The 12,091-nt window shown below is 47.3% G+C and overlaps 1 protein-coding gene across 1 annotated transcript in view; it reads right to left on the bottom strand.

Annotated features, from left to right (window-relative positions):
• Window positions 1-10,687: 10,687 nt before the first annotated feature.
• The window catches only part of ctnnd2a (catenin (cadherin-associated protein), delta 2a), a gene marked incomplete at both ends in the record, with an annotated part of 202,027 nt that continues 200,623 nt past the window's right edge, over window positions 10,688-12,091 (bottom strand). The window contains one exon of the mRNA XM_079754879.1: window positions 10,688-11,257. Within this exon, the coding sequence (XP_079611005.1) occupies window positions 10,688-11,257 (570 nt within the window). The remainder of the gene's footprint in view (window positions 11,258-12,091) is intronic.

Raw genomic sequence — 12,091 nt, 5'->3', positions numbered from 1 at the left:
TGGTCATGTGACCCTGGAATGAACTGGCGTCCATAACCAGCACCTCCGACCATAAACAGAACGTAGTAAATATTGAGATATATTGTAGCGGCTACCCCGGTAGCCGAAAGTAGCTAGGTTTGATCCCCATATTCTGCAGCACACTTGGAGAAGATTCCCCACCCCTTACCTGCTCCTTGCTGACGTGTGTCTGAAGTCACAATGGATTAAAAATGGATGAAATACATCATATAGATGGTGGATGCATAGGTATTATTTTCTTTTTCTCTCGCTACTCTGATTATATTTTACATTTTAAGCATTTAGCACAAATGCGACTTACATCCACATTTAACACACTCAAAGCGACTTACAACAGTTCTCACACACACACACACACACACACACACACATTCACACACTGGTGGAGTCAATCATATAAGGTGACAGCCAGCTCGTCTGGAGTAGTTAGGGGTGGGTGTCTTGCTCAGGGAAGCCAAATTAACATTTTTTTTTTTTTATGTTTTCCATATGCAGTTCAACAACAATCAGCCTTTCAGATCTGTTTAATTCCCCCTTGTTATATCAGGCCTTAAACATCAAGCAATCGCAATAGTAAGAGCCTTTTGTGAACATTATAAAAAATGGTCTAACCCTACCGAGGCCTAGTGTCATCATAGGACAGAAACATGTGTTGCTCATAACATTAATATTGGGTATGATGCTTATTTGTAAAAGGGCACATGGCCCAATGTCAATGTGTTAACTTAACTTATTTAGTAAACTACCCCAAGGTTATTTGATTTAATTTGATGGACTTGAACTTGTGTGTCAGAAGGAAGACACCAAATATGGCTAGTGTAATTGTCGAGTCCTTGCCTTCGCATAAGGTAGCCATGTCGCTGTGTCTAAGCTAGTCACAGCGCTATGCCTAAGCTAGCTATGTCGCTACACTTAAGCTAGTCACATTGCTGTGCCTGACTAGTCATAGGCCTACATATGACAGTACATAACTTATTCTGCCAATCAGGTTGCTTGTGAAAGTAAAATAAGTGAGCAGATAGTGAATGAGTGAATGATGCCAATCTGATCACTCAATACAATAATAAAAAAAAAAAAATCAGATCACTCGAAAAACAGTTAAGACTTCTTTTTTAAATAAGTGAAGAACCAAAATTAAATTTTAAAGTACCAAAGTTATATTAAGTTATCGCTGGGTATCAGAACCATCATGTTCTGGTACCCAAGGTTATTTAATCATTAGAAACGTATATTTCAAAGTGGATATTGTTGTGTTCGTTGGCTTTGCTCTCCTTGGGCTCTTGTGAATAGGCCTTTTGTAGAGTTGTTTACTATTTAAATACCTCTCAGAAGAAAGACCAAATGTTTCTCTTTTGTCACATATTTCGACCACTATTGACCAGTGTGTGCTCCCCAGTGAGGACTTCGCTTGTTTGCGTGGGAGTGTGTTAACCATTGCAGGCTAACATGCGTGTGCATGCACAGTACATGCACATACTCATGCAACCACTAGATGGGAGAATATATCTTTGCCAAATCCAACAAATAGGCAATGGGAATCCAGCCCAATTCACCAGCAGTGCCAGAGCAACGAAGCACAGAATGTTCCAGTAAGCTGCACAGACAATGTGTAACAGCGTTATTAATCAAAACCACTTTGTATTTCTGACTAAACAACATTAATATAAAAGGTTGAAATCAAAGAAATCCCCTTCCATTCAAAATCGTATGGAGAATCTTCCATTTATCTCTCTTTCTGCCTCCTTCTCAGAGTTACCCCCACATTAATTGGTGGACCAAGATGGAGAGCAAAGCAAAGCGATGGAGAGAATGAGAGTGGCAGAGATTCCGTTTATGAGTCTGAAAATACATGGCACACATTCAAACTGCCATAGGTGAAGAAATCCTCTCCAGCAGCCAGTGATCTCCACACCTGCCCAAGGCTATTAGGACTTTGTGTGCGTGTTTGTGTGCGTGTGTGTGTGTGTGATTGTGTGATGTGCGTTTGTGTGTTTTGGGCCTGAGAGAAGCGCTCTGGCTGACGGCTTACAAAGAGACAGAATGAGGACGTCACAGGTGAGTGAATTGACTGAAACTGACAGGTACACTCATACACACCTTCTTTCTCTCTCGTACCCACACACTACAAAGACACACACACACACACACACACACATTCACACACACACACACACACACACACACACACACACACACACACACACACACACACACACACACACACAAACACACTTATCCTTCTCTCTTCCAGTCTCTCTCTCTCCTTTATCTGTCACACTCTCCATTTTACTCTCTCGTTTCTCCCACACTTTCTCCCTCTTTCACTCTCCCCCTCTCATTCGCAGAGACAGCGCTCTATTTTAGTATCTCTCTCCCCCCTCTCTCTCTCTCTCTCTCACATGCACCCATTCCTCCTTTCCTCATGGTCTCCCAGCTATTCTTCTAAAGCACACAAACAGGCACACGCAGACACAAACTGAACACACATACACACACACACACACAAACCAACACACACACACACACCCACACACACACACACACACACACACTCACAAACAAACCCACACACACACTCACAAGCATGCATGCACACACACACACACACACACACACACACACACACACACACACACACACACACATGCAAACGGCATCACAATGACGTAGCTCAGTGGGAGCCAGGGTCTTCTGTAGCAGCAACCCATAACACATGAATGACCAAGGCTGCTCTTCCTGCCTCGCCACACCACTGAGTATTCACTACCTGACAGCCCCCCTTATGGCCTGTGCATGCCGTCTCTGTGTTTGATTGTGTGATTGTTGTGTGTGTGTGTGTGTGTGTGTGTGTGTGTGTATGTGTGTGTGTGTGTGTGTGTGTGTGTGTGTGTGTGTGTGTGTGTGTGTGTGTGTGTGTTTGTGCAACCGTATGTGTGTGAGTGCATGTAACTAAGCCCGAGAAAAAGGAACCAGCTGCATGAGCCTGGCATAGGCTTGACTTTTACTCTCTCATGCACACAAAAACACGCAAACATCCCCCCACACACACACAGACAGAGAAGGCACAAGATATAATTGCACATTAGACTTGACGTAGGGGTTTGCTGTGGGGTGAGAGTTGGTTTTTTTTTGGTTTCTTGCGTGCAACAAAATTGTGTGAAGTGAGAAAAAAAGGTCAAAAGGAACCGCAGTAAAGAAAAGACAGGGGGAAACACGCACACATGTGGTCTACAGGAAAACAACATTTTAAAGTCATTATAATTCTCTACATAAGCCAGATCCAATTTCGGATGTGATGCATCCTCTTTCTTTTGTCAGAAAAAGACTCATCTAGAAATGCACAAATTCACTGACATATAAGGAAGGCAGCATCCAAAACAATTTCATTGCTCAAATCATCTTTTATATTTACTAGTATTGACCCAGGAACACATTTCCAACCGACAATGGAGATTTGTAAAGTTATTTTTGGCAGCAGCGACAGCTTCTTTTTTCACAGATGGGCAGATGTGTTGTATTACTGATTATGTATTAATGGATAGATTAGCAGCTACATGCCCAACCTATCTGAAATAGTGGATTTCCTTTCCAGATTTAATCGAGTAGGGAAACCAGATGGCTATTGCTATCATTCAAAATATATACCGGTGAAAACAAAGTTTTGCAAACATTTTCCTTGTGTTTTTGCTGTTTATAGTTTAACATGCCGTTGGACTTTAAACATCTGTAACACTTGACTCCAACAGCATCAGATGTTGTCACTTCTTGTAATCACTAATTTAGGCTACTACTACTCTGAATGTCCATAGCAGTCCTCTGACAAAAAGGACAAGCTGCAATTTCCAAGAGAATAACGAATGTAGATAATCTAGTCGAGCTGATCTCGGTTCTGGAAAGGATTAAGGAGCAACAAACTTCAATTACCTTTCTTCCCATCACTGTGTAAATTAGCCAGTACATTTGCCTAATCATCATCATAATCAAGACTTTAATCAAGTAGCAAGCGCTGACCACGCTCTTTATTGTCACAGTTGGAGAAGCGTAGGCCATGTTATTACCCCCAGTGTGATTTCATTCACGCTGACACCTTCACAGCGTTCTTTTTCCTCTCCAACCATTCTGTTGTTTGTCTTCTTCTTAAGGAGCCTCTTTGGCCTAATTAATCACAGTCATCCGTTCTTTTTTTGGACCGGGTGTATGATTACCCGGTGAGGGTCAAATTGGAACATCGTGGCGCTTCCCGCAGGTGAAAATGAATCACGATGACGCCACACCCATATCACACAGCGGCTAATGTTTGGCAGTTGGGGGGAGGGCGCCCCTTGGCCGTTTGTTCTACGGTGTCTGCTGCGGAGAACACACTATATGTTCAATAGTGGAGAGGCTGGGGGAGCCCAAACATACGACACAGACAAGACGCTGTAACAGTATGTTTATTTGCTAGGAATGAGCAGAGGCTGGTTGATGCCGAAGGCCTGGGGTTGAAACCAGGCCGGCGGCGTGGAGAAACAGCGAGCGGTAGTGAGATGGTGGAGGTAGACTGTCAGACGATAGGGCGATGAGTGAGCGAGAAGCCGGAGTATATAAGGATTGGTTGAGATGAACCTCAGGTGTGTCTGGTTGAGGTGGAGAAGGGGGATTCCGGAGAAGCTGGAGTCCGCTAGCTCCGCCCACAACGACACACAGGGCGATCCTAGTACCCGCCAGGATCCACGGCGGATGCCGTAACAGAGGAATGGAACCCCACTCCTCCCAATCAAGGGTGAGTAATCTCGTCAACGGATGTGCCATACTGAGCATCGCTGTGGTTCGACTGAACCCAAATCAACAACCATGGTAGCGGTGCATGGTCTACACATGTCCGGTGTGTGTGACTAGTGATTGATCTGCTGACCATAAATATGTTGTCCCCTTCTGTGGATTCAATAACCTGTCCGTGAATGGTCGATTGCGTTGATATGAAGGATCAATTCAAGTGTAAATGAGTTCCAGGATTGTGTTGTGGTGAGTTTGATGAAGGGCTTTCTTCAAGTTTCTCCATGTTCATCACCTCAATATACATGCAGGCCTGCGCACCCATACACAGCCACTTATGCAGGCACACACACGCGCGCGCACACACACGCACACACAATGGAACACTATGTAAAGCGTCTTCACCTTAGCCTCCTTTTTATCCATAGCCTCGTCCTTGTCGTCCTTCTCCACGTCTTACGCCACCTCCTTCTCATTTCCATCCTCTTGTCCTCCTCTCTCCTCTTGCCTGCTCACTCCCCTTTCCCTTTCTCCTCCCTTCCTTCATGCCCCCTTGTCATACTTTACCTCCTCCTCCTTTTAGCTTTCAATTTTCATACTCTTATTCCTTATCCTCCCCCTCCTACTTCAGCTTGAACTTATCTTTCTCCTTACTTTTCTACTCCTCCTCTGCCTAATCCTTCTTTTACTCTTTCTCCTGTTTCTTTTTCTTCACTCTCTGTCATTTTCTTTTGTCCAATTATTCAAATCCCCTTCCTTGTTCTCCTCTACATAATGCCACTCCTCCTTCCACTTCTTTTCTCACCAATTTGTCAGTTTCTTCATACTCTGTGTCCTCCTCCAATCCTCCTTCAAAGTTCTCATTCCTTCCTCTCTGTCCATACTTCATCATCCTCTCCTGCCCCCTCCTCCCTCTCCTCCTCCGGTCCATTCTCCTTCCCTTCTTAAGGACTCAATCTGGTTGTGAGAGGAGTTGCCAACCAGCCCCATCCCGCGCCTCGTACCTCTGTCTCCTTCTCTTATCCGCCTTCCTATGCTATTACATGAGTTCTCCCATCATCATCATCCCTCTTCTTGTCAATTCTCCTCCATTCATCTCACCAAAGTTCTCCTCTTCCTTCTTCCCACCTTATTGCCTTCTCCATACTCTTGGTTGGTGGGAGGTGGGAGGTTGGAGGTATCTCAGACGTTGGAGGTATCTAGGGTGGATGAAAACACCAGACGGGCGTGGCCGCTGTGTACCAAGTGTTAAGGCCGGCACAATGATGTACTTGTCCCGGAACAAGGGGTGGATTTATTTTTTAAACTTTGCAATCAATCGGGAGAATGACTCACAAATCAGTGAAAAAATAAAGACATTCATGATATTCATGTTTATGCCGTTTATGACAATCAGGTATGATTTCAGCACTAACATTAGAAGACGGAAATAAATCTACCTCCCCTCTGAAGTGGGAGGTTAGCTGTGTGTGTGCGTGTGTTTGTGTGTGTGACTTACGAGTATTTGTGTGTGTATCTATGTGTGTGTGTCTGTTTGCGTGCATGATTGTGTGTGTGCACGTCTGAGTGTGTGTGTGTCCGTGTGTGTTTCTCTGTGTGTGTGAGTGAGAGTGTGTGAATGTGTGTGCGTGAATTAGAGAGTGTGTGTGTGTTTGTATCTGTGTATGTGTGTGTGTGCCCTCTGGCTGCAAGAGAGGCAGAGAGAGAGAGAGAGAGAGAGAGAGAGAGAGAGAGAGAGAGAGAGGGAGAGAGAGAGGGAGAGAGAGACAGAGAGAGAGAGAAAGAGAGAGAGGGAGAGAGGGAGAGAGAGAGAGCGAGAGAGAGAGAGAGAGAGAGAGAAAGAGAGAGAGAGAGGGAGAGAGAGAGGCGCCGATGGAGTCTTAATAATGTGCATATCCAGTGGTGCAGAGCTTGCCGGGTGAATCAATACAGTGTGTTGAAAGTCTCCAGCATGGCAGAAATTGAAGAGCCATTTGAATTGAAGAGCCACATTAAGGCTACGTCTCCGCTGTCTCCTGCGGGGCCCAGCTCTCTGACGGAGGTAGCCTCGTCTCTATTGTGAAGTGTAATAATCAACACAATTGAATCATAACCCCCTGCAGTACATTTATGTGGCAGGATAGAGAGAGGCCGGATGAAAGAGACATATAGAGAGAGTGAGAGAGAGACATGAATTCTACCGAGTCGATTCCAATGCGTGACAAATCCTACGGCCAGGCACATCCCTGTTTATTGGATATTTCCATGTTAGGCTGCACCTCCTGAGGATTGTCGGCTGGGAGAGCAGGGGTCTTTGCAGACAGGTAAGCATAGATCTGGAGTTGAAAGTAGTAAAATAAATAGAGCTGCAAGCGTCAATTGTTGGGTTTCAACCCAACATATGTGGCTCATGATTTGGACCAATGGCATCGCTTTAGCCCAGGGCCCCGTGGCTCATACTCATTAGCAGGTTACACACACCTGTTGAGCCCTCAAGGAACCGGGTATACATGATCCAAACTGACCTCTGGGGAACATGATCCTGCGTCTCTCACACAGGGTACAAAGCTATTTTTAAAGTGCGCTGATAATCAGCACTGATTATCCCGAGTCCAGTCGTATTTCCTCATAACAGAGAGACTCCCTCCAATTGAGTGCACTACATCTGGGTTGGACTCAACAGGTTGTAGGGGGCTTTTATCTTTTGTCAACACTTTAAAGCACGATTTTCAAGCAATTAGAGAGAGATGCCACACCTCACACGACGTCCTTGGATTTACATGATCACTTGATTAGGGTGGCATACTCGCATGATTACCTTCATGAGCACTTGCATGATTGCGCTAGCAATGCACCTACACGGTCAAAATCATCAAACTTAAGTCACGTTCTCTCACTCTTGTGGGTTCTCAACACTGCCTCTTAACCAAACTCTCTCCCTCTCGTTACCCTGCTCCATGACTAATCCTGGCTCTGCAGGCTGCAACACATCGACCCTGCTGCCTCTGGCTCTGCGACCGTCTGGAAAACCATTAAATAAACATAACATTCTAATACCTAATGAACATTTAATATCTTTCACATTGTTTCCCTTAAAATGCTCATGTGGCTTTGAGATAGACGCTATTGTGAGGAATTTAACACAGAAACATGTGCATTTTTTTGCAGTCTCGATAATCAAATGCCCCCCCCCCCCCCCATTCTGTTATTCATAGAATCCTAACGAGATCATAACTGCAGGCGATTGGTTTAAAAATACTCAGTGACGACAGGACTTGATTGCAAAGGTCTTTTTTTATTTTTTCCATTGTGTTCAAGTATGCTCCGCAGGGGGTTCATCTAAGAAGCATGGACACGCGATACACACACAGTTCACACCAGAGCCCGAACAACTTCAGGTGGGATTTCTCTTCATCTTGGTTGGATAATGGGGGATGGGAGGGGGGTCAGGGGGAGGGTGGGAGGGGGAAGAGGTGGGGGGGAGAGGAGTGGGAGAGGATGGAAACCAGTCTGCAGTTTCCACAAGTGATTAAGACTGCTCTCGTACATCACATCTTTTTTTATTGTTCCTCATCAAACACTTTTCGTGACACTGACATCTGCACATAAAAATTATATTCATATATATATATATTCATATTCATATATATATATATATATATGTATTTATTTAGAGAGAGAGAATTTATGATTCTTGTATCCACAATTAATTCAAGAGATATTTTTTTTTAGCTCACTGGAAATTGGACAGCGGGTTAGAGGGGTCAATAAGAGGTTGAGTTCCTAGCTGGGACACATTGGTTTTTTTACAGGAAGGTGCGCGCACGTACAGCCCGACGGAGGCGCACGCGCACACACACCCACACGCACACACACACACACACACACACACACACACAAAACTATACACATGCATGCATAGATACGCTCGCTCTAGCTTACGTGTGCACACATAGGCCACATGATGTGTGGCGTCCCACACCCGTGCACACACTCACATACACACGCGCACACAGGCACAAACAAACACTCACACACTCGCAATCAAACACAGGTGCGTTCAACTAACACAGAGAGGCAGGTCTGTACATTTATCGGAGGCGATTGTCCCCCCAAGCTTGACTTTTAAGCACATCCGGATCTTTTAAAAAAACACAAGAAAAACCAACCCACCGAACCGAAAACCAAAAGACAGTTAGAAGCCAGAGAGGGAGCTTCTCCGCTCGTGGTCCGGAACCTTCCACAGAATGCCCCTTATTTTTTATCAGCATATTTTTTAACCACTCCTCTAAGGCTCCCTCATGTTAGTGCCACATGTTTGGCACGTCAACTCGTTCTACGTGGCTCTCAGCTCTCGTAGGATTCTCTCTATCTCTACACTGTACAGTGCATTGTACGATGACGATGGCAATGGTGTTGGTGGGGTTGGTGGTTTTTCTGACTGACCGTTATGCAGCCGTCACGACGGCTAAATGAACCGGGTGTCCTCAAATTAAAAAAATATGGAAGAAACCCGCAACGTACTTTGAACCTTTTTGATGAGAAAAAATAAAAGCAATTCCCCAGCGAGACGTTGGACAGTGTTTTAGACTTGGAAACGAGACCACAATGAAAGTCACTTCATGAGGAAAGGAAAACACTGCAGGACTTTCTACCACCGCCTGCCATCCGCGACGGAACGTGAAGCGTCTCTTGACGTACGTACACGCATCAGGGTGAGAGAGGGTTGACACTCTTGTCTGCTTGGTTCAGCTCCTCCGCGTTGTTGATGTATAATTTTGTATACAACTTATATAAAAAAATCACAATGGTGAAATCCTCAGGGTCCATTTGACAATATATGTAATATTACACTCTGAAATGTTCACACAAAAATGCCGCAAAGCAGGGTTGTTATTTTTTTCATATAAAGAAGGAGCAAATAAGAAGCCCTCTAGAAAAATGAGCAACAGAACCCTGAAAATGTGTAATGTTGACCGTCTTGAAGACGACACCCTGTGAAGAAAGATCCAGAAAAAAAATTGAGCCTTGGTGGCTGCAAGATCGGTTTCGGAAAAAAAAAGGAAAATGCAATACAATCCTTTGTCTGCAGGGGTGGCCCGTTCGCCAGCAAATCTGCCTCAATTTCCTGATATGCTCCCATCTCAGGAAAAACCTGTGCTTTAATTCGTCCCTGACCTTCTGGAAGGCTTCTGAGGCTGGCCCCCTACCCTCCACTCGTTTTATCTTCCTCCTTCCATTTCCTCCAATCCACCTGCCCCTTCCTACCCCTTCCTGCCACCAAAAAAAAGATCAGGCCCCTTCCCAGACCTAGTGACTGCTCTCCTCTCTCTCTCTTTCTCTCTCTCTCTCTCTCATCTCAATATTTTGTGATCCCATCTCCCTTCTGCCCTGAGGGAGTCACTCACTCTCTCCCTCCATCTCTCTCGGTCTCTCTCTCGCTCTCTCTCCCTCCCTGTGCTGTCCGCCCCCTCTCTCTATCTCTGTGTGCTTCCCCTCTATATATCTATCCCCCTCTCTCTGTTTCCTTCTCTACTACTATATCCTTTTCTATAAATGACTCTTTCATATCTTTCAGGAGCTTCTTATAATCCATTTCCTGGGCTAATGGAACTATTTGGGAAAAGATGAAATGAAATAAAACTAAAACATGTTGGCATGCACATGCACAGTTTCTCTATCCCCGCCTACTATTGATCCTCCTGCTGCCATTGGCTGCATCTCTCTCTCTCTGTCTGTAAAGCACACTGGCCTCAGTCGTCCCCCACCGTCGGAATTCTGTGTTGCTGTTGATCAAGACCCTCAAGGACTGAAAAAAAAAAAACACCCTTTAACTCCTGTCTGCCTGACACGCACCCCCCCCCCCCCCTCCCCCTCCTCCCCCCCCCCCCCCCCCCCCCCCCCCTTCCAGGAGGGCCCCCCCGGCCGGCCCTCAGACCCAGGAGTCGGGGGAGGCCGGGTAGTGGCTGGTCTCGTAGTTCAGTTCGCTGTACGGCCGCGACGCCGAATAGAAGTCCACGTAGTTGCCGGTGGACTTGAGGCCCAGGTGCATGCGCAGGTCCTCCCGGGGGTCCCGCGGGGGTCCGCTGGCGGCGCCCCCCGGGGGCTGCTGCTGCTGCTGCTGCGGCGGGTGGGGCGGGTGCACCTGGGGCTGGGCCGGCACCTGGGGCTGGGCCGGGGGCTGGGCCGGGGGCTGGGGCGCGGCGGCGACGGCGTTGTTGGCGGCGCTGGCCGGAGGGCTGTGCGCGGGGGGCCCTCCGCCGACGCCTCCGCCCTGCCGCTGCGTCTCCTCGTAGTAGCAGCCGCCGCCGCCGCCGCCGCCGTCGTCCAGGCTGCGGCCGAGGCCGTGGTGCAGCTGGCGGTGGGGGCCGGCCGGCGGCAGCGGGGGCTGCGGCTGGGGGAAGGAGGGAGGGGGAGGGTAGGGGTCGTAGTCTTTCAGCAGGGCCCCCGGCGGGACGTCCTGCACGGAGAGCGGCGGGCCGACACAGGGCTGGGCTGGGACCTGGAGGAGGGGGTGTTGGGTGTTGTGTGAGAGGGTGGGGGCGTGTGTGGGGGGGGATAGGGGGGGATAGGGGGGGATAGGGGTGGGGTGGGGGTGGGTCGTGGAGGAGGGAGGGGGGGGGGAGAGGAGGTGGGGTCGTGATATGTTTGAAGAGGGTGCGTGTGCGGGGAAAATGAAGTGGAAAAAAAGGGTTGGGTGGGTAGGTGGGGGGGGTGTTTGATGTGGTTGAGTGGAGCGGGGTGGGGTGGAGGAGGTGGAGGGAGGTGGAGGGAGGTGGAGGGCGAGGAGGAGAGGAACAGGTGGTTGGGGGGAGGGGAGTTAAGGCGCTTGAAAGGCAGGCAATTCAGGTGAAAGGCTCTGGAAAGAAACGGCTGGGTAGAACCATGCTGTGAATCCTCTTAGCCACTGTTACATGCATGCAGGTACCTGGGGGGGGGGGGGCATTGATTCTATCCTCAACCACTGAGTGCTTGCAAATATGTGGACGACTTCCATAAGAGTCTAGCGACAGCGTGTTTCGACACACCAACATTCGACATTTCTAAATGTGTACGTCGAGAATATCCTCTGCTGGTTTTTCTGTTGCTTTTTTAGTGTCCTAGACCCTTCTTTGAGGACATCTGTTCAACCCAAATAGATCATTAGCACAACGGTAAATCCAAGATTAACTTTTTAATTGGCCACACTTTTGGCTCCTGTGGCGAGTCTGTGTGTTTATTTCTAAAAGGCAGGTGTCTTACAGAGATCTGTGCCTCTTATCACAATTAGTGTGTGTGTGTGTTGTGTGTACTTTTTCTATTCGGCTTTCATCTGTTGGAAGGCGTCTAGGTATTC

Source organism: Pollachius pollachius, assembly GCF_949987615.1.
Source record: "Pollachius pollachius genome assembly, chromosome: 17".
NCBI classification, from domain to species: domain Eukaryota; kingdom Metazoa; phylum Chordata; class Actinopteri; order Gadiformes; family Gadidae; genus Pollachius; species Pollachius pollachius.
Note: the sequence above shows the minus strand (reverse complement) of the source record. Positions and strands in the feature narration are given on the sequence as shown.